The sequence below is a fragment of the Dendronephthya gigantea genome, unplaced genomic scaffold (genome assembly GCF_004324835.1).
Source record: "Dendronephthya gigantea isolate DGI-Jeju-01 unplaced genomic scaffold, DenGig_1.0 000060F, whole genome shotgun sequence".
NCBI classification, from domain to species: Eukaryota; Metazoa; Cnidaria; class Anthozoa; order Malacalcyonacea; family Nephtheidae; genus Dendronephthya; species Dendronephthya gigantea.
Window position 1 is genome coordinate 139571 of NW_021163070.1, and position 23858 is coordinate 163428.

General features: G+C 37.9%; 2 protein-coding genes and 1 long non-coding RNA gene across 3 annotated transcripts; 1 reads left to right on the plus strand and 2 right to left on the minus strand.

The window, feature by feature from the left end:
* Positions 1 to 2698: 2698 nt before the first annotated feature.
* LOC114530124 lies at positions 2699 to 6977 on the plus strand. The gene is made up of 5 exons (XM_028551714.1): positions 2699 to 3976; positions 4868 to 5000; positions 5406 to 5542; positions 5748 to 5922; positions 6274 to 6977. Exons 1-5 carry the CDS (start codon positions 2699 to 2701, stop codon positions 6531 to 6533), a joined length of 1983 nt encoding a protein of 660 aa, XP_028407515.1. The 3' UTR covers positions 6534 to 6977.
* Positions 6978 to 14706: 7729 nt separating this feature from the next.
* On the minus strand, positions 14707 to 15214 carry LOC114530182. The gene is made up of 3 exons (XR_003687747.1): positions 15127 to 15214; positions 14972 to 15014; positions 14707 to 14738 (listed from the first exon to the last, which is right to left on the minus strand). It is a non-coding gene; the product is annotated as an uncharacterized LOC114530182 (long non-coding RNA).
* A 3554-nt stretch (positions 15215 to 18768) lies between these two features.
* On the minus strand, positions 18769 to 21585 carry LOC114530125. Its single transcript, XM_028551715.1, has one exon. The coding sequence runs from the start codon at positions 21583 to 21585 to the stop codon at positions 18769 to 18771; it is 2817 nt and encodes a 938-aa protein (XP_028407516.1).
* Positions 21586 to 23858: the final 2273 nt, after the last annotated feature.

A 23858-nucleotide genomic window follows, 5' to 3' on the forward strand; every position in this document is an offset into this window, starting at 1 on the left:
TTGTCACTATTGGTACATAATTTATATGTCATAAAAAACCCATTCGCGCATGAATAAAATTCAAACTCTGGCTCATAACATCGATGTAAACACTCTTAACCGCATCTCGTATTGTTTTATAACTTTGATTCCTCAGGCACAATCCATAAAGATTGCTGTCAATTTGAACAATGATCGTACAATTAAACATACCCAATGGTAACTTGATTCGTAATATGGACGTATTTGTCATATAAGTGAGATATATGAGATGTAAAACAGATTGGAACCTCGACGCAATACTTTCCAAGTGGGATATTCACATACTCTGTAAGAATCTCCTTCATGTCGTTCTTGAACATGTGTTGAACAAAATACATGAACATTGGTCTCAATGCCTGTGCAAGCTGATTTCTAAACGGGTGAACTCTCAAAATACACACAAAAGCCCAAAGAGAGTCAATATCCAGCAGTTGAACGTACGGTTGGTGAAATATACCCTCAATAGATTGCTAAAATATACCCTTAATATCTCTTGCAGTCGGAGCGTTAACATTGAATATAGCATTTTGAATTTGATTCGTCACATCACTTATACTCCCCATCGTACTGTAATTATAATAAAAAACACACCTTTACATATTATATATACATTTAAAACACATGCTTTATTTTAAAAACACACCTTTATTTATAAACACACACTTTCTTACATAACATCCTAACGAATTCTAATTCTACCAAATTGAGATGTAAAATACCAATTTAAACCCTTAATCAATTTGAACCCTTATATCTTTACTAATCTATCGTATCTTATGTCCTCTCTGAAAAACAACACATTTTGCAATACATCATCAGCATCATCACATAATAAAAAAATTCTCAATGACGAACTTTGTGCAACAACTTGTCCCGTAATTGTAAAATTATAGAGATAATATGAACGGGTTATGTCACAATAATCACTGTATCTTGTATCACTCTATAATTGGGACTCTTCATTCGCATTCCATAAAGTTTACTATTGATTTGAACAATAGCAGTACAGTCCAACATATCCAATCTCAATGCCTGTACAAGGTGATCTCTAGATGAATGAGCTCTCAAAATACAAACGAAAGTAAAAGGAGAGTCATTTTGATTTTCCGTGACGATGCAATGTTAAGACAGGTTACAGAAGCAGTAAACATCAACAGAGTAAAGCAAAGTGAACTAATAAACACAAAGAATGAATGGAATTATGTGAAAATTCCCCGTGCTATCGTGACAGTAGATTGATAATGTTATTACATTAAGTTTCAACAGTAGATGGATAATATTTGTATTACATGAAATTTTTTAACGTTTTTCAACATTTGTTTACTATATGGCGATTTGTTGAAAAGGTCCAAAGGACGAAACTAGTACTTTTAATCGCCTTTTTTATCTTTTTATCTTTTTATTGTACATAGTGTCGAAAGTTAACAATATATGTATTGAGATATTATTATGAGTTTGAGCAAAACTTTCTTGGCTGCAGCAACAGATATATCTAGACATCATCAATATCCAACGGTCGAAAGAAAAGAGAGCCTGGTTGAACATATTTTATAAAATATACCCTTAATATCTTCCTTGGTTGGAGCTTTTGCATCGATTATTATGGAATGCCATGACTGCCTTAAGTCGATGATATTATTTATATGCGGTGTATATATAATTATATGTGGTATTTCTATCATTATATGTGGTGCTTATATAATTATATGCGGTGCTTTTATTCTTATATGTGGTGCTTATATAATTATATGCGGTGCTTCCATCATTATATGCGGCGCTTCTGTCTTGATATGCGGTGCTTATGTCATTATATGTAGTGCTTATTTCGTTGTGTAGTGCTTGATTCGTTGTGTGGTGTTTGATTCGTTGTGTGGTGCTTACTTCGTTGTGTGGTGCTTGATTCGTTGTGTGGTGCTTACTTTATTGTGTGGTGCTTACTTCGTTGTGTGGTGCTTACTTCGTTGTGTGGTGCTTACCTCGTTGTGTGGTGCTTACTTTGTTGTGTGGTGCTTACTTCGTTGTGTGGTGCTTATTTTATTGTGTGGTGCTTATTTTATTGTTGGTGCTTACTTCGTTGTGTGGTGCTTACTTCGTTGTGTTGTGCTTACTTTGTTGTGTGGTGCTTACTTTGTTGTGTGGTGCTTATTTTGTTGTGTGGTGCTTACTTTGTTGTGTGGTGCTTACTTGGTTGTGTGGTGTTTACGTCGTTGTGTTGTGCTTACTTTGTTGTGTGTGCACTACTTTGAATTTGATAATTAATACATCTTGTTTTTTCTCGGTTTATTAATTCTTATCAGATTAATTACTTGTAAATGAGCATGGACATGTTAACACTTAGTTATTATTAACATCGACTTCGTCATTTTCCTGAAAATGTTGATGGGGAAAGGGGTAGCTACAAAACACATTTCCGATTACATTGGCCGTTTTTTCACTTTTTTCTAAATTTGTCAAATTTTCATAACAAAATTTTCAATTTCTAGGTTCCACTCTACTGTCGCAAATTTGCAGGCACTGCTCCCTAACCGCGCCTGCTTTTGCAAGCAATTAAATTCGTTTGTTTTCGTTAGCAATTTGTTTTAATTCGTTTGTCAAATTTTTCAAAATTAAACAAAGAAAGAAAATCTAGTTATGCAAGTGGAAGCACTATCATTGTTTATTATTCATTTATTCCAATATGTCTGCCAGCCACGTGCCTGTCATAGAGAAAATACTGAGCGAAATAGGATTGCAAGCTGTTATCGAACACTTTGCCGAGAAGATCGAACACAAAGCCGAGAAGATCGACGAAAAAATTGCAGTAACGCTAAATGACGATCAATTGATTCGTCTGGGGGTGGCAACAATCGGCGACAGAGCAAGATTTCGCCAGTTATGTCGCCAGCATGGTTCAGATTCAGCTGTCCCGCAAGTTGAAGCCTGCGAAGGAAGTTCTTCTGCACAACGAAGCCGTGCCTACAGGGAACGAGCGCTTCTTTTTAACTCAAGAAGCTCAAGAAGATCCCAGTCTCAGCCTACAAATGCCGCAAAGAAGAAAGAAAAAAAGCGAACTTGGACCGCTACGTTTGTATGCTTGGCGGATAGGCTCGCAGTCAAAGTTCCTACCTCTTCAGAAAAGCAAATTTTGCAGAAAGCAGGTCTTGGCATTAAAAGAATAAAGTTCGAAGCCGACTACGACGAGAAAGCTGTTCTGGAAACTATTACTTCATCCGAAGTAAACAGCGAGACCGGCCAAACAATTGGATTTCCAAAACTGAAAGAATGTGGCGGCTTTGAGCTAATGAATTGTATAGCGAACTGCAGAAATCTAAGCACTCTTGATTGTTCGTGGTCCGTAAAGAGCCTTAAAGCAAATATTGGTGGACAATCACGTATATATTTGAGACCAATTCAAAAAGATCTGTGCACTCAATCTTTAACCGAGGAAACGCCGTGCGAAATCAAAGAAAAGTGTAACGTTTGTGGCCAAGACGTATTAGTTCGGAATTTGCGCACGCACGTTTATATGTGTGCCGAAGCGGAAATTATTCGCAGCGATTCAGAAAGTGAAGAAGAGTTGCCAAGTTCTTTCCAAGTGAATCCCCGTCCTCAGCCGCCAGAAGGGAGTTCAAGCAGTGGTAATCCGGGGACAAGTTTAGCTACTGATTCTGAGCATTCGGAAATTCAAAACTCTGACGTTCAAGATGTCGCAGAAGAATCTGTTGAAAGTCTCATTTCCGAGATCGTAGAATATTGTAAATCACAAGAAGTAGTTGATCCTGTTGAAATTCTGAGGTACTACCAAAGAAAATTTGTGCTTGGCAGAGAACTTGAAATTGCCAATCCAGATGAAATCTGTGAAGGAGCAACGAGTTACATTTTAGTTGACAGAGGAAATATTCTGACAACCTCTTTTGATGAAATAAAAGAAATCTCAAACTTAAGGTTAACTCTGCAAGTCAATTTCTATGGAGAGGTAAGGTAACAGTACTGTATATAACTTGAATTTGAATAATATTATTATAGTTATGAATAAACGGAATATGTATGAACAAAATATGTTGTTGTTGTTGCATGTTGTTTATTAATTCTTGAATTTATTAAAGGATTGGTGTCGACCCCTAGTATAGCGAGGTCAGTGTTTTTTTTTTACGTGTTGAAATTGGGGGCGTAATATGGCCGCAAAAATGATAAAATATGAATACAAAGAACAAACTTGCATCAAGAAATATACTAATTTTCTAAAAGACGTTAATCGATTAAGAAAGATTGTAAAATCTATTTTGCTCAGTGATTTTGCTGGCTTGTAAAATAGCCACCAGAAGCAATATGCGCCCGCAATACTAGGGGTTGACACTAATCCTTTAAATTAGTTATCAACAAAACAATTACAGTGACAACAGGAGAAAGAAATAGGGCAAAGCCCCAATTGACAATGTTGTCGTTGTTGTTGTTGTTGTTGTTGTTGTTGTTGTTGTTGTTGTTGTTGTTGTTGTTCCACTCCTTTTTATGGTTGTACTAATAGAAGCATTCCAACAAAAACTGTGGATCAGTTCATATCCTACCTTAAAGGAACACCTCTAAACTATTCCTTAAAATTTTGAAGTTTCTTAAAAACTCCCTAACTTCCTTTTTTTACTGTTTTGATCATACAAATCTTTTATTTTATTTTTGAGCAATCTGATTGGTCAATAAAATAGGAAGTTTGGAACTTTTCATGGAACTTTAGGGAACTTTTATTTCAGAGGTGTTCCTTCAAGTCAGGAAATGAAACAATGTTTCTAATGATGCGACTAACAGGTTGCTGGGGTAGCCATTTAAAGTAACACCTCCACTATTTGCTATGAGCATTTTGTGAAAAATTTAGTGTGCAGAAGACTATGGCGGGCCACGCAAAGAATTTTTTCGCCTGGTTCTGAATGCCATTAAGAGCAAGTATTTCAACAATGGTTTGAAAAGCCACATATCAGAAGATTATGAAGTTGTTGGCACCATCATGGGTTAGTTAGGTCTATAATAAGTACTTTGAGTGACATACAGTATTAGTGGCCAGATTTAAATATAAATTCTGATGCCAATTTTTGATTATGTATTGACATGGTTTGTAGACAGTTATATATTTATGGATACATGACTTACAATACGTATGTACTTAACATTAATAGAGTTTAGTAGTATAATTACATGTGTGAAAATTTTGTTCCCTGATTTGTTGTTATTCAGAAAATTATAATGGGATAATCACCCGAGCTATTTTCCAAATAGCATTCAATCAAAGCCGTTTTAGCAATTAGATGACAAAGAAATCTGTATTTTTTCTAAATAATCACTTATGAAATCATGCTCACACAATTTTATCCACCGATAACCACCTTCGGCAAATAATTGTTAATTAATTTTTGTAGGTCTTAGCATTCTCCAAAATGGGAAAATTCCAACATTTCTCAGTGATGAGGTGCTCGATGAATTATTTGGCAGCCAAGATCCACAACCATGTATTAAACACATGAGAGAAGGATTATCTAAATTGGGATTGGTTCAGGTTATCTTATTATGCACATTTTTAGCCACAGTTCATATTATGCAGCTGAAGATGAACTTAGAAATCATTCCAGGCCACAAAGGGTTTACCCTCACTAGTTACTACCACTGCTAATATGAGCCACAATCTAAGAGCATATATGGCATTCCATACTGTAGTTTTAAATCTTTATTTGCATAATGCACACACTTGTCATTGCATTTAGATTGTACAGCAGCTACCTATTATGAAAAACCTGTTCCATCACAAGGAAGAAGTGTTAACAGTGAAAAGACTAATCAATCTGTTTAAACCAACATTCAGTGAGGAAGGATCAAATAATCGTATACTGGAGAAATCTATATATGCAGTCTTTTTGAAGTACATTCGAGAAGTTGCAAGTAAGATATTAGGGTTTCGTAAATTATATCTGGGAGGAGATAATTGTCATATATTAAATGCAAAAAATGGCAAGAACAAATTTCGTAGACTTGTATATCTTATAGTATGTCGAAATTTTGGCAAGCAGAAGAAATGGAGGCACGTTTTACCATTTATTTATGTAGAGCAATTAGCACCCTGTACTATGCCTTTACTTAATTTATCTCTTTTAATTTCGTTCTTTCAGTAGGGGTACTGTACAGCACACATGTATATTTTTTACATGTGCGCTGTACGTTATCCCTACTAAAAACAACAAAGGAAAAACAACACTTATAATTATCGGCTTCTTTTTATTTTCTAAATTTTAGGTGGCAGACGAGGCAGGTTGTCTCTTTCAAATATATTAGAGTTTGGTACTTGTGCTGATCAGGAGCCTATACTTGGTTTTTGTTTGCATCCGACATTGAAATTTTTTGAAGTTACCACTACTTTCATCCCAACTGCCAATACATGTACCAATTGTATTAACCTCCCACGACCAACCGTAAATATACCACTTCCTGGTTCTGAGGAACTGTTCAATCTGTTTGATTATGCTTTTATGAACACATATTTTGGAAATATGTAGGTTCTTAATGTTCTTTGTTATACATATTGAATGATAAACCGATTGAATGAACAGAGGGCATTTGATGTTTGCGTTTTGTTACGAAACTTTAAATATACACCCTGTTGAGTAATTTTGTTTTGTTAAAGAAAACATTCCATGTTGCGTTGTGGATTATTGAAAAAACGCAGCATAAGTAAATATTTGAATGTGCGAAAATATGACCATGGTGAATAGATGTATTTTAAATGTCGGAATGGTAATGAGAGCATACAGTATTTATTTGTAATAGATCAAGATATAAAAACAAAAAAAAATCAATGTGTTTTTCTCAAAATACGTATTTTTCAGTAGGGTCCTGCAAAACTATGTTTTGAGTTTTAAAATTTAAACTAGCTTTAAAATTTAAACTAGCTGTGCAATCAAATGACAAGCAGCATTCATTCATTCCACATATTGCTAACAAAGAATCTATGTACACAACAATAGACCATACCCATTATGACGTTTCATGGCATAATTTAACTACTAAGACCAGGATGCTTTGCAAGCTTTTTCAGGCTTTTTAACTAAGAAACTAGCAAAGCATTCTGGTCTTAGTAGTTAAATTTTGCCATGAAACGTCATAATGGGTATGGTCTATTGACCTATAATGCTATTTGTAAGTTAGCCTTACTCAACGGCCATCTGAATAGTGCTGAATTATATCAATAGCTCTTAAGTATAAATCAATGCCATGGTTAGCTGATGGGGCTAGATCTGGAATGTCTCTTGCTAGCTCGGATAGGCAATTTTCACTCAACTCTATTTGTGGAGGATCCAAAATAGGCCTTTCATTATCTTCTGTTTCAAACAAAATTCCTTCTACACCATAGTTAGTTGCATCATCTTCAGTGGCTGTTTCGGAAAGGCCGACAGGATTTTGCATCTGGCTTGACAGCCACAAACGCATAGGGCTTGTTTTTGTCGTGCGCATTCTATGATTTGCCCATGCTGTCTTCCATAAGTCCAACTTTTCATTGATTCTTGGTAGAAATACATGGTGTAAAGCTGCAATGCAGATCGGGTTAAGTGGGTCCACAACGTTCTCATCCTCAAGAAAATGAAACAGTTCATAATAATATGACAGTACACCGGTAAACACATCTCGCCATAAGCGTTCAATTCGTTGGTTATGGGTGCTCTTTCCGGTTATCATACTACATCGGTCAGCTCCCCTTTTCTCGATCATGTAGTCAGCAATGAGCACGTTTTCCAACCCCTTATCCGACCGGACTCTGCTTGGAAGACCAAACTCTTTTACAGCTCCTGTGAAGTAATGAAGCAATGTTGTAGCTTTATTATTGTTAGAACAAGACAGTGCAACAGGCAATCGGCTAAAGCCATCGATGGCCCCAAAAACCACCATGTGCCAACGAATCAGCTTGTGGTTTGTATCGACATGCCATAAATGATTTGCCCCTTTCACATTATAGACACGCCGATGCAAACGACCCTCGATCTGTTAATAATTCCAGCTTCGTCAACTCTATGGAGGCTTTCGCGAAGGCGAAATCTTTGAACTATAACATCTTTACCACGTAACATTTGGCCTATCATATTCTCACCACAATTAGGAAAATCTTTAGTCAACTGTCCAACTATTTCGTCTAGTGCCTGATCGCTGATTGTCGAAAATATGTGCTTTCTTAAACCGTATGAAGCCATACGACGGTATACAGTTCTTTCGGAGACAGACAATAATAAAGATATTTCCTTGATAGAAAACCCATCCAGCAAAAGTTCCTCAATTACATTTTTGGGTAGGTTGTATTTCGGTGCTCCAGCTTCATTGTATATCTTGGTTGGAGATTGGCCGCCATAATTTACACATTCATTTCTCAACATCATCATCTCATTCGTGCATGTTACACACAAGCATTGCAAGTCATGTGAAGACAGCATTCCCACGATATTTGGGGTTATTTTCTCTCGAATAAAATTTTCCACAAGATATCCCATATTCAATTTCTTGAGAATGTTCGACATATCAGAATCTGTCGCCATTTTTTATTTGGACATTTGGGATTTGGCGCCAAATTTGTTTCGCGCTTGTTATATACAATACTTCGTGTAAGTAACGTTGAATGAACAACTAAGCACTTTACAACGACGTACTGTATCTAAGCACCACGCAACCAAGTAAGCACTACACAACGAAATAAGCACTACACAACGAAGTAAGCACCACACAATAAAATAAGCACCACACAATAAAATAAGCACCACACAACGAAGTAAGCACCACACAACAAAGTAAGCACCACACAACGAGGTAAGCACCACACAACGAAGTAAGCACCACACAACGAAGTAAGCACCACACAATAAAGTAAGCACCACACAATAAAGTAAGCACCACACAACGAAGTAAGCACCACACAACGAAGTAAGCACCACACAACGACATAAGCATCACACAACGAAGTAAGCACTACATATAATGACATAAGCACCACATATCAAGACAGAAGCGCCGCATATAATTATATAAGCACCACATATAAGAATAAAAACACCGCATATAATTATATAAGCACCAAATATAAGTATAGAAATACCACATATAATAATATATACACCACATATAATGATAGAAGCACCGCATATAACAAACAATGCACCACATATAATGATAAAAATACCGCATATAATGATATATACACCGCATATAAATAATATCAACGACTTAAGGCAGTCATGGCATTCCATAGATTATAACATCTTGAATTTGATTTGTGATATCGCTTATACTCCCCATCATAAAATATAAATAAATAATATCAGTTTTTCAAATTTTATATATAATTTTAAAAACACATACTAACATGACCCCATAATATTTCTACAGGTGTTTTATTATATAATTCATTCATAATTAGCCATATTTAGATAGTATTACGTCATAATTAGTCATACATGAATTATGAAATGTGACGTCATCCCACTGTAAAAATGCTTATGTCAGCAAAAAATTCCACTATAGGCAAGCTCATTGCGGTAGTATGAGGCGCCAAATGTGACAAAATATGTTATAGTAGTGTGTTATATATTATTTGAAATATACAGGTTACTCCTTTGTATATATGTATTAAAGATGCGTGATATATGTTACAAATTAAAACCTGCAACATGTATCACTATCTGTCATATATATCGTAATTACTGATATATATCACACCGTGTAATATATGTTACGCCACTCGTGATATATATTACGAAAAAACTCGTGATATATCATAGAAGTCGAAACATCGTGATATATATCACACGAACATCGAAATACTTCATCTTATCCCGTGTATTAGGTGCCAGCCAAGTTTGTGTTGGGTGCCTTAAGACAACGGAATATTCGGATTCAGCGATGGAGAGTGCGAAATGCAATAAGCATTGTGGATCCATTAAGTCGTGCCATGAGGCGAAGTGTAGCTATTCTACGTCGAGTTTACAGTGTCCCATGTCCCAATGCATTGTGGTGAGTTTATTTTAACAACTTTGTAAACGTGAGTTACATTTAACCCAGACTGCAGAGTGTGGCAACTGCGCACCCAATTTTTTTTTTCTGGAGCAAATTAGCGCACCAGGCAACAATAAGGGAAAAATTTCGCGCACCTTGTACTTCTAATTCTAAGTTTTATCACATATAATTCAATTTTTTTGGAGCAGCTTTTAAAATTCTGAGTCACTGATAATTTGTTATTGATAACAATTTATAAAAATATTATGGCGCCATGGCGCACCTAAGCATTTTAAAATTATTTGGCGCACCTGAGAAATTTTCATGGTGCACCTGAGAAGTTTTTGCGCACCCGCACCTAAATTCTGGTCGCTTGGCGCACCCAAGATCTTGACGAAAACTGCCACACTCTTCAGTCTGGCATTTAACATTGTAACCCCACAGCAAACCATATTCTGGCTTAAGAAATTGGCCTAACAATTTTTCCAAAGGGTGTATGGTGTGATAACTTTACAAAGATGCTCTGTATTTAATGAAGTATCTAGATTGTATTTCAGTACTCATAGAAAATTCTCTCTTTTTATGCTTAGGCATATTGATGGACACCACAAAATGATTCGTTGGCGTTTGGTGGTACATGGAGGGATAGATGGTTTCAGCAGGAGCATAGTATACTTAAAATGCTCCCCCAACAATTATGCAGCTACTGTCCTTGAATTATTTCAAGACGCAGTTCAGAGATTTGGCCTTCCATCACGGGTTCGTTCCGATTTTGGTACGGAAAATTTTGATGTTGGCAGGTTCATGTTACATCATCCTCAGCGAGGACCAAACAGGGGCAGCATGATAACCGGGAGAAGTGTTCACAACCAACGAATTGAACGACTCTGGGCTGACCTTAGAAGAGTAGTTGTTGCCTACTATATGAGATTGTTTTCCCATTTGGAAAATGTGGGTGCTTTAGATGCCCTCAATGAATACAATTTGCTTGCACTACACTATATATATATACCAAGAATTAACAGAGCACTCAATGAATTTGTAGAGGACTGGAACAATCACCCACTAAGTACAGAAGGAAACCGCACTCCTCTCTCAATATGGCATTCAGGTGTAACCTCTCTTCTCAACTCACAATATAGTGCAATTGAAAATATTACTCAGGGTAATATAAACTGGCACAACTTTGGGATTGATGAGGATGGACCTGTTCCAGACACCAGCACCGACAATGATATACAAATTCCAGAATTTCAGACAAACCTTACACATGAACAGTGGCAACATATAGGGAATATGGTAAATCCTCTAGCTAATGATGGAAACCATAACTGTAACCTATATTTAGAAACTTTGAATTTTATAAGTGAGTTTGTAAATAATTAATAGTTCAATTTTAAGAAACTACAATTCTTAACATTCCATTTTATTCAAGATATCCTAAAATTTTGTATCTAACACAGGAATAATGGTATATATACAATAACACAAAATATGAAATCAATGACAAAATGAACTATAGTGTAAGACATGCAAATAAACTATGATTGTAAAGAAAGTATTGCCTCTTAGTTGTCATTGCATAAAAGAATTTTAACTAAATAACAAACAAACAGTTAACCAAGTAACAATTTCTTAACTTTAAATGTGAGTATGAATTTGCTTATTAAAATTTGCCAAATGCAACTTTTCCATTAGCAATGGAAATATCCATTTTCTTCACAAACTCCTTGTACTCTTTGTGCACAGTGGGGATGGAGAGTTTATTAAAGCATGTGTCTGCCATTGCTAAATCATTGTGCGAGTCATTTAGTAAAAATCCAACTTTCATCTCATCTTTCAACATTGGTAGCAAAGGCCAGCCGGTCCAAAACTGCACAAGATCCTTTAGTGTTTCCTCCTCTAATGAAATTTAATTGCATGTAAATAGATGCCTGCTTTAGACACAATCACAATTTCACATAATTATTGACAATAAGACTTCCATTGCATCTTATACTGCACGTATAAGTTTTCAAGTTATATGTAAACAACGAGTTTGAGTGTTTCATCAGGGGAACTAAACACGAGAAAACAGTATGAAACACGAGCGCGCGAAGCGCGAGTGTTTTATTGTTTTCGATTGTACCAGTTAAGGAACCCAAATCTATACAATAGTATAGCCCATACTGTACATGAAATAATGTTTCTCTTACTTTGAGCTTTTTCTCGAGTATGAAGTTCCTTTAAATATCTTTCCATGAGCATTTTGGAATGCACTTTATCATCATCGTCAGCTACATCATACTTGAGGAGGTGCTGCATATCCTCCAAATCAATGGAACCATCTGCTTCTGGGAAGATTAACTTTTGCACTTCTTGGTGTAAAATGGCGACATCGAGTATAGTTGACACAATATCGTTTTCTGACTTCAAGCCACAACGGAGGTCATCAAGAACTGGAATACGTTTGGTGATAACTTCAGATATCAAGACACATTCATGAGCTAGCAACCTTGAATCAGGACGAACTTCAAGATGTGGAAAACCACCTGCTAATAATGCCTCAGATATATTGCTGTATTCATCGGAATTCATGAATTTTTGAAGTTCGCTATCTGGACAATTTAAAAGCTACAAATTTAAGAATACAACATGGATAAGACAAGGTATTATAAAATGACTGTTAAGTAATTGTTAAAATTACCCTGAACACCTGTATATAAATCAGTGTTTATCACCTGACACTCATATGTCGCCAATCATTAGAGAAAAATTCATGCATCCACAGTTGTGAGCAATCATTGTCGCCAATAATTGAGATGTATGAGAAACAGGAAGGGTTAAATGCCTTTTATTGAACCACCTACCTCGTCTAGATTTTGGCGCAAGCAAGGATCTGGAATGTCCTGAAGTGTGAGGTGTTCTAGCACACTATCCCGTCTACCACTGACAATGTAGTTTGAAACTGCTGGTGAAACTCCCTCCAAACCTCTGCATTTATTAAGGAGGGAATGGAGGACCATCTTGCCAACCATTTCAAAGAAATGAGTTGACACCAATTCGTAGTTATTAACTGGAAGCAAATGACCAGGTTCACCTTCAAAAATTCTAATACCGTTGAAATCTCCTCGAACCAGTTCATCCATTAATATGCGAAAGAACTCTCTCCTCGGTCCACCAGCATCAACTCCAGGTTCAAACATGCCTGAGCTTACAAACTGCACATTCAGGGGATTTCGAATTTTGAAAGATGGATTCTTGTACTTCTTCATGATTTGCTCAATCATGCTGCGTTCTCTTGCTATGACAAGGTCCATCTCAGGTGCATGGCTCACATTTACATTATCGATGAATGTATGTAAAGCATCCAGGGGGTTTAGCTTCCTTATTTTTGTGTGGGAGATAGGCATTGTCCATTCATCACTTTCAACACTGTCTATAATGTAAAAATACAGAACTGAAATTTAAAAATCACATTGAAGAAACCTATTAACTGGAAGTACTCCTACAATTCTATGTTAAGTAGTTAAACATTTTACTGTACTCTTCCATGAGTGAAATCCACAAGCATTATACTCATCAGTAGAAGCATGTTGCCTGTTAATGCAGTGCTGAAATATACTGTTCACAACCAGTGTGGTAACGTCGGTTCACATGATCCAATTCACTTCATGATGGAATGTAGTCTGTCATTGATAAAGCATTACTGCATTGCCTTTAGGTGATTTACAGCTCTTATATAAACATGCATCAGAAGTGAATTGGATCTGACTAAATTGTGCACAGACCTTGGCAGTATTTGTTTTTCTTTGTGCACAATCTGTAATTATTTGTATTTTACCTTGTATTTTACCTTATTTTAATGTGTGAGTAGAAATGCTTTTCTACACAATCTTATGATCACTGTCAGCCATTATTTCCCTATGTAATTACCTATGTCATCATTATCTTGGTTATCCAAAAGATAATTGATAGCACTTGTCAAATTTTCCTCTAGGAGGGCACGTTCAATCCGTTTGCTACTTTCATCAGGAAATATATTTTGCAGCTCTTGCTTTTTCCAGTCAGAGGTTTCATTCAAAGCTATCTGATTGATTCCAGGGCTATCTGGTGTATGTGAAAAAATACTCTGGAATCTAGGCTTTTCACTCTCTGCTGACTGTCCTTCCTCATCATTTGCATGCAACCTTGAAGCCTAGGACAAATTAAAATAAAACAGAAAAAAACAGTAAATATTAGTCTGTCACATTGCCACAAGCGCAAATCTACAGGTAGCATATTTTAAAATATCTTACATGAGTTACATCCTTGCTCATTAAAGCATATCAAAACAAATCAATTCCCTAAGTGCTGTAACTGCCATTACTGTATATTTATCTGCAAGTGCTAAATGCTATACTTTGATAGTATATCTCCAAATGTTCTCTGTTATAATATCACCATTTGCCATTAACATAGTATTTCAATAATTTGAAATTCATTTCAAAAGTTTCTAGTAATGCATAATTGCACAACCTCATACTCAGGATGATGCTCCTAGTCTTTTACTGTGGTTATTAGAAGACACAGGTTTGCTCTCTTTTGTATTTTTAAAAGCAAAAAGCAATAACAGTGCCAATGACAGTGCTTTTCACAATCCACAACCTGTATTGACTCCAATTTTTCAATAATCCATACACAAGTTCATGTACTTACCTTTTTCACATGATGTTGGGTGTTGATCATAATTGCACTTGTTCCTGCTTCATCTAAACAATAAACAAAATCATTCTTTTGATAGGCAACCTTAAAATACATGTATACACATTGCCAGCACCCTAAACCTCTTGGTTATTAGATTATAAGTGAAGCTATTGGTAAATAAAGTAATTTATATCAAATCTTCAGTCCAAATGTGCTATCAGCTTTTCAGACCAAATTAAAATAGATGGCCAATAACAATTCTAAAAAAAAATTATTAATGTGGAAAAGTTATTTTTACCTTCATCTGATGATTGACCTGTTTCTTCAGACTCCAAGTGACGCTACAATAATTAGAAATAGTTTGGTGTTGAAATTAAATAACAAGACAGATAATACCTCACAGATGATGGTACATGACAAATTTAGATCTATTTCAATATATTGTTTTAATACCTCGGGTATAAGCCAGACAGTCCTTTGCGTAAACAGCTTTCCCACTCTCTCACCATCTAGACTCTGACCTGGCATCAGGTTAGGAGCGACAAGTTCATTACCAACACCAATTACAATCTTAAAACTTTGATAAACTAATTTTAATATAAAATTTATACTTATGTATATTTAAATAATTATATTCAATTTTCTAGTTCTTTGAAATTGAGGGTTTTATTCACAATATTCATCACCGAGCCTGAGGTGAATAATTGTTTTACTGTAGTATAATTTTATAGGTGATTATTGGAGAAAAATTCATGGAAGAACAATTCATGTTATTATACCTTATAGCTTGAAGTTTGTCTTGGAATGCTGCACGAAGATGCCGATACACATCATCCTCTGTCCAATTTCGGCAAAAATCAAACGAGTTTATGACTTGTCCTTTCCTCATGAGGTCAGCTTTTCTTTTCCCCTTTACAACTGACGAGGCAGTGGGGCTGCTCAACAAAACTACCTCCCTTGTAAATGTCACATTCGCAGCTGGTTTCGACAGTGAACTGGAACTTCTGCGACCTCGGGAGTTATTATTGTTGCGAGATCTTGATCGCGATCGCGCGGTGTAGCTCCCTAAACCAGGCAGAAAACTTGCAACTGTTCCACCACCTTGCTGTTGTTGGCCGGTTGACGCCCCACGTCTAAAAATTGCATTGAACTCCGCGACAGGACTAGCGTAGGATGTTTGGCTACGACTGCTTAGACTCGTACTTCGATTCTGATGAGATTGAGTATTACTTGTAGGGGAAATTGATACCGAGCTTGACGAGGTGCTTGATGCTATCAGTCCTCCATTTGTCGTTGTTTGTCCTCGTGTAGTTGACGGCTGCTGGTTCGAGCTTTCGATCACATCGGTTATTAGCGAACGAAACTGTGGATTGTTAACCACATTCTGGACAATCGAATCTACATCTCTACATTCATCTTTATGCAAATCAGCCATTGTATACGTAATACGCTGACACTAAAGCTACGAAAGCATGCAAGAAAACGGCAAGTCGGCAACACGAGGCAACCCAACACGAGAAAACCACGGAGGCGGGAGACGAGGTTGCATCACGAGTGGGAAAACGGCGCGAATTTGCTTTTACAGGCCAATACTTCATATTGTAGCCTTGTATCTACCATTGAAAATAAATTTATGTCCCCCCCCGGTACCCAGCAATGTTATTTGGCTGGCACCTAATACACGGGATAAGATGAAGTATTTCGATGTTCTTGTGATATATATCACGATGTTTCGACTTCTATGATATATCACGAGTTTATTCGTAATATATATCACGAGTGGCGTAACATATATTACACGGTGTGATATATATCAGTAATTACGATATATATGACAGATAGTGATACATGTTGCAGGTTTTAATTTGTAACATATATCACGCATCTTTAATACATATATACAAAGGAGTAACCTGTATATTTCAAATAATATATAACACACTACTATAACATATTTTGTCACATTTGGCGCCTCATACGGTAGCACTTTTGAGAGCTGCCCAGTTTCCAATTCCCAGAATCTAAAAAAAATCAAGTGTAAAGTATAATTTTCAACCTTTTTTTCTAGGATACAAAATGGATTAACAGAAATGGCTCAACTATTACACTTTTCATACCTGTCTTCTCTCCTCGGCTCGCCAATACGTGAATTTGGCCTTTTCATGCTGCTCTGCCATTGCCATTAGATCCTCCAATTTCAAGCCGTACAGGGAACTGCAAAATTCAAGCGAAGTTGTTCCTAGATGATTAACAAAGACAGTTCATCATGTAAATACTTGCATTACTCTATTCAAAGTTTTTGGAGTTAAGGACTTGCTTTCATTTGCTTTGGAGAATCGACCAAGTATGCTTTCGCAAGTATCTTGTTTACCTTTTCTAGTATTTCCTGTAAAGTATGTTTCTTCACAAGGCAAATGTGTGAGAGTTTCGAGGTAAAAAAGTGAAAGCTAATTTAAATTTTTAAAAGCAATGCCAATGAGTTTAATGAATACCGCATTTTGATATGTGAAACTTTTTGCCCGATAGTTTCTTCACAATTTGTTTAATAGAAGCTTCCATATCCCATATATATATATATAATTGCGTTTTACACAGTATAATTACCTTCAAATAATCCGAGCGTACATTCGTTCAAAAACGTGATATTTGTTTGCTTAAATACAAACGGTCAACATAATATATAGTTCAGTAAAAAATCTATTACCATGCAGGACAATACCAATAGCATTGCTATTACAATAGCAATCCTTACTTTGTCCGCCTTCATTTGGCCATTCCTGACAGGGCGAAATCTCTGATGAGGTATGCAGAAGACACTGATTCGTATATTTATGAGATGCCCCAGTTTAGACTTAATCGAATTTGACCATGCTTATGGACTGTGATTCAATAATTATCAGCAAATTAGCAAATATTATTGCACCAGTAATGGTAAATCGAAACTTGCTTTCGACAAATAGATAGGGACTAAAATGGATGGGCAACGAACACTTCCAAAGCTCCTCAATTTCCCTAGAAGGAAGGACATATTACTTGAACGATATTGTAGAATTCGTGTCCGAACGGAAAATTTGTCAGGGAAAACTAATTAAGTTTTATGCTAAGGTACAGTAGAATGGCAATTTCATCAACGCTCTTGTTATTTTAATTCCATAACAATATTTCTAACTAATAATATATATGCATTTTGTCCATTCCGAATTTACTGTTGTCGGAATTGTTTTTCTCAGGGTAATTCATAATAAAACTGAAACTATAAGCAAGATCAATATTTGCACAAAGAAGAAAGTGGTTATTACTGTATTTGCCCAGATGTAATAATTGACAGGTCAGCAACGGCTATACAACAAGATGAAAATCAAACCTCTTCAAATTAAATACAAATATGTCAACAACCAACCTATTGAGGTGTCTGAACAGGTAACAGATAAACCGTAATAAAAATTTTGTCTTTCGATTACCTAAAAAAATTCTACAAAATATATTTACATCGTCATCAAACACACGAAAATTGCACATTACGAACTGTTATCTTTTTTTATCGGAAGCAACACAATTCCTTGCACCCCATAGAGACAAGGTTCTTACAAATGGCCAAAAACCAACAGCTATGGTCCCCTTGCTTGTATTCAGTGATGAAACCAGTGGGAATACCCCTGTTGCGTCCCAGGGAGGGAACAAAGTGTCAACCAAGGAAAACACGAGATAAAAAATAAGCTTTAATTCGTAAAAACCAAGGTGAAAACTATACAAAGAATGGAAACGAATATCGTAAAGAAATTACAAATATTAAACAGTAAGATTAACGATTTACGAACAAATACGACAACATACATACATCTATAGCTTTACTCCACTCCGATGAATAAGCTTTATGAAACGTAGACTTTATAATCTCTAGACTTCAATAAGTTTTAAGTTTACTCCAGCTCCTGCAATTTCAAAATGGTCGCCAAAACAAAATGTGACCTCTTATATCCTAAGGAGGCCTGGGACGAGTTCGACATAACGTTCTTACATCAAGTACATAACACTCCTCGCCCAAGGACGGTGAAACGTCCTTGCTACAATTGTTTAGCATAGAATACTCGACTATTAGGTATGCATTAAAGTAACAAGTTCACTAATTGGTCTGTAGTAGACTTTTTTCTCTCCGTCCTTTGAAATAACGATTTTTGCCTTTCTGACTTTTCCGTCTTCACTCGGTATCGCTTCGACGACTCTGCCAAGAGGCCATTGGTTACGTGGGCTTTGATCCTTCATGATGATGATATCTCCTTCTCTTATATTTGGCTGTTTTTTGTTCCATTTTGTTCTTCTCTGCTGTTCTTGAAGGTATTCTCGTTTCCAACGTATCCAAAACTGATCGGCTAAGTATTGTGATCTTCGCCAATGACGACGTGAATAGACATCCTCTGGTGTGAACACGCCCGGTGGAGGTAGAAGGGGTCGGGTCTTCATAGTCAAAAGTGTACTAGGTGAAAGTGGTTGGGGTTGATCGATATCGGAAGGTACGACGGCGATGGGGCGTGAGTGAATTATGCCAGTAGCTTCGGCCATAAGGGTAACCAGTAGCTTGTGTGTTAGTTGTGGACTTCCAAGTTCCAGGAACATTGCGTCCAGCACACGCCTAACCGTGCCGATTTGTCTCTCCCAAACCCCACCGAAGTGCGAGGCATGGGGAGGGTTAAATTTCCATTTGCAGTTTTGTTCTGAGACGTATTTCTTAATGTCCTTCTGGTTCATGGCGTTTAAGGTTTGATCTAATTCAGACTTTCCCCCAATGAAGTTGGTACCTCGGTCGCATCGCAGAAGAGATGGTGGGCCACGTAAAGCGAAGAATCGCCTAAGGGCACAGATAAACGAGCTCGTCTCCATCGATTCGAACACCTCAATATGGACAGCTCGGTAGTTGAGACACGTGAATATTAGTCCCCAACGTTTTGCGTTAGCTGCTCCTGCTCTTAGTTTCCGGGTCTGTATAGTCCAGGGCCCAAAAACGTCAAAACCTACGTTAGTAAACGGCGGCGGTGTTTCCAATCTATCGCGTGGTAGATTGGCTATGATTTGTGTTAATAGCTTCCCACCCAGTCGTCGACATATGACACAGCGCTTGATTCTCCTTGAAATCGTCCGGTTCGCTCCAATTATCCATATTCCCGCTTGAAGGATTCTTCCATGAGTAATCTGCCTGCCTTGATGATGGACGGTTTCGTGATAGTGGTTGATTATTAAATTTCCCAAGTGAGAATCTCTAGGGATGATAGCTGGATGTTTTTCCTCAAATAGTAATTCAGCATGACGTAGGCGACCATTAACTCGAAGTACCCCGTTGCCGTTGATGAAAGGATCGAGATTGTATAGGCTTGATTTCTTCAACGACTTCGATTGCTGTATACTTCTGATCTCGGGAGTGAAGGCGTCCATTTGCGCAGTTTTAATAATCAGATTTTCAGCCTGTTTCAATTCCATTGCAGATGGGTTTGTCAAGGGATATGTTGGGGTTGGAGGATTCGGTGGATTGCTGCGGGTATGTCTGGTGTTGCCTGTTGGCAAATTTCCTCCTCGCCGTCGGGCTTTGAATTGCTTTACTTTAATCATCAGGTTAACTAGAGCTCTGCAGAGTGTAGACCACTTTGAAAAACGATTAAATCTTTTCGATCCCAGGCATTCTACAAGTTGAACCTCGGATGAATAGGTTAACACGTCGGGGCGATCCTCGGGATCGTCATTTGTAATACCAAGTTCAGGGTCTAGCATGGAAGAGGAATTACCGTTATGCAGAAATTCTGGACCGTTAAACCATGACGATTTTTTGAGCTGTTTCGCTGGTTTACCTCGAGTCGCTATGTCGGCAGGATTATTGGTTGTTTCCACGTATCTCCACTGCGAGGGATCTGAAATATTGCGAATTATCTGAACCCTGTTCGCTACGTAGACGTAGAAGCGTCGGCTTTCATTCTGAATATAGCCTAATACAACTTTGGAATCGGTGTGGAACACAATTTCGTCGATATTTTCTCGCAGTTCGCGAGTTATCCACTTTACAGCTCGGACTGATAACACTGCGGCGCAAAGTTCGAACCTTGGGGTAGTCGTTGCTTGCTTTGGGGATAATCGAGCTTGTGCGAACAGAAGTGAGACATTTACTACTCCCTCATTGTTTTCTGGCTTAAGGTAGATTGCGGTACCGATTGCTTTATGGCTGGCGTCCGAGAATGCGTGGATTTCTGATCTTTTCGTTATGCCAAAGGTTTCGGGACGATAAGATCTTGGAATTCGGATGTCTTCTAAGTCGCGTAACGAATCTCTCCAGCAACTCCATCGATTTTGCAATGGTTGCGGAAGAGGGTCGTCCCATCCGAGAGGTGCTTCGTTACCCCGTTTTTCATTCCCAATTTTGACAAGATCCCGTAGTAATAATCGTCCTTGCAGGGTTACCGGAATCGCGAATCCCAATGGGTCGTATATTGAGTTAACGACAGATAACACGCCTCTACGCATACACGGTTTCTCTGGCAACGTGATTTGGAACGCGAAGGCATCCTTCTCCAAATCCCACATTACTCCTAACGACCGTTGTGAGGGAAGTGGGCCTTGTTCGATATGTAGATCTTTGAGGCCTTCGACTCGGTCTTGGTCTGGAAATGATTTCATGACTTCAATGGAGTTAGAAGCAATCTTATGAAGTCTCAAGTTTGCAGTTTCGAGCATTGCTTGCGTTTTCTTGATGAGAGATACGGTTTCTTCCGCTGTATCGCGTGATGTCAAACTGTCGTCTACGTAGAAATCTTCGACAACAAAGTTTTTAGCGTCTTGACCAAATTCTTTCTCTCCACTCTCTGCCGTTTTTCTGAGGCCGAACGTTGCCACAGCGGGACTTGATGTGTTGCCAAACAAGTGGACTACCATTTGGTAAGCGATGACTTCCTTTTCTCTACTGTTATCAGCGAACCACAAGAACCGTAGTAGATCTCTATGTGGTGGATGGACGTGGAAGTTGTGAAACATTTGTTCTATATCACACATCACACCAACGGCATTTCTTCTGAATCTGATGAGTATTCCCAGAAGACTGTTGTGCATATCTGGACCTGACAAAAGTTCCTTATTGAGAGATGTTCCTTTGAACTCTGCTGAGGAGTCGAATACCACTCGGATCTTATTTGGCTTGCGTGGATGGTATACGTCAAAATGTGGTAGGTACCAGATCTTTCCACTTTCGTTTGGTGGCCACGCTTTGATTGGTATTGGTACAGCGTGACCGCGTTTGAACAATTTTGCCATGAAATCGAAGTAGTCATGCTCCATTTTCGGATTTCTCTTGAATGAACGTAGCAGACTTTTGAGACGAGTTGAAGCTTGACTCCTATTATCAGAGACGTGTATGTCGCTGGATCGAAGGGGCAGTGGCATTTCCCAATGCCCTGTTTGGTTTTTGTGGATTTGGGATTCCATTATTTGGATGAAGCGTTGGTCTTCTATTGACATGGTGGTTTCGTTGTCACGATCCATTGTTTGGTACACGTCAGGGAATTTCTCTTGTATAACATAGTTATTTGGGCAGGGTGACAGCTTATGATATGAAATTTCTCTTGGGGTACTCTTCTCTAGTTTAGGTTTACAATCACATTTTAGAATACTCACTTCCTCTTTTTCGAAATGTGTCTGTGTTGGTGGATGGAAACAGATTGTACGGTGGGTGCTAACGTGGATGGGTTGACAGCAAGTACTTCTCTTTTGGTCCTGACATGCCGAGACCATCAGCCAACTCCGGACTAGTCATAGACGCGTTACTTTGCTCATCTACGATGGCATAGACTCGGAATTTCTTTTGCGCTCTGTCTGGGTGAAACACATCTAGAAGGGTGATCTTGCTGCAAGAAACGTTTCTGTCGGCGTTATAACCAATATTCATTCGCGCGGATTTTATTTCTTCATTGTCAGCTCCTTTGTTGCACTTCTCCTTATGAAGAAGTGTTGGGTGGCGTTCGCTACTACACTTCCCGCATTTCACCTTCGATTTGCATTGATGGGCCATATGCCCAGGGAGTAAGCACCGGAAACATAACTTCCCTTCCTTGATCCATTGCGTTTTCTCCTCGAGGGTTTTTTGAGCAAAGGCTTTACACTCAGACAACGTATGTCCGATGCATTTGTGGAACGGACAGTGCTTTTCTTTATCTTCCTTGTCTTCTGTTTTAGTTTCTCCCGCTAAGACCATATGCAAAGGGTTCTCCGGTGGGATAAATGGTGATGAAGGGGGTTTTCTCCGATCTAGCTTTCCTCGTTTCTCAAAGGCTGTGACGTTTGGGTGATTTTTGAGTAAGGCTTGCTTCTCGATCATGGAGGCGAAGACTGTAAAATCAGGATAAGCGTCTTCGTTTTTCAGAGTGTATTCGATGACTTGCTTGTCCCACCTTTTACGAAGAGATTCTGGTAAGTTGTAAAGAATAGGTCGAATGGTGTTTGGATAGTTGAGGCATACTAAGCCTGGGAGTTGACTGACTTGCGAAACAACGTCCAAGCACAAGTGAGAGAAAGCTTGGAGTTTCTTCTTATCGTTCTCTCCAAATTTAGCTGATTCTCGAAGTCTTGTAAGGAATGCGCTCGTGATTACTGCGACGTTACCAAAACACCTTTCCAATTCAGTCCACAGTTCCTTTAACAATGTCTCGGGGTCTTTATGACGCCTTTTCCGATAACTATTCACCAACTTTCGTGGCTCACCGGTCGTATACATACATAGGTAGTTCATTTTGTTCTCTAGAGTTATGTCGCAACCTTCTATCATTCCTTTAAAGGCACTTTTCCAAGGATGGAACATCGTAGCATCACCGGAAAATACATCTGGGTGGCATTTTGATAAGCTCAACTTCGCCAAACTTGCGGTCAACTTCTCATTCGTCCTAGTTATTGCTCCCATGCATTGTTGCACTGCACCACTAGGTTCCTCTGTTTCGTAAATTTGGTGTTGTTCTGATCGGTATGAGGTCGGATGAGGTAAGTTCTGGTTGAAGTCGTCGTTAGCTTCACGTTTAATCTTTCTCACGACGTCGTCTTCAAAGTGAGGTTGGCTCTCTACCCATGCTTTGGTGCGTTGCGACGGCGCTAAGCTAATTTTCTGGCTTGATTTTCCAGAATAAGATTCGTTTTCTTCCTGAATGATGGATCTTTCAATAGCT

Coding starts and splice junctions, on each gene's coding strand:
- LOC114530124 (XM_028551714.1), top strand. CDS start 2,699: ATGTCTGCCAGCCACGTGCCTGTCATAGAGAAAATACTGAGCGAAATA. Junction 5,001..5,405: donor AGTTGTTGGCACCATCATGG/GTTAGTTAGGTC, acceptor TAATTTTTGTAG/GTCTTAGCATTCTCCAAAAT. Junction 5,543..5,747: donor CTAAATTGGGATTGGTTCAG/GTTATCTTATTA, acceptor CATTGCATTTAG/ATTGTACAGCAGCTACCTAT.
- LOC114530125 (XM_028551715.1), bottom strand. CDS start 21,585: ATGGTAGTCCACTTGTTTGGCAACACATCAAGTCCCGCTGTGGCAACG.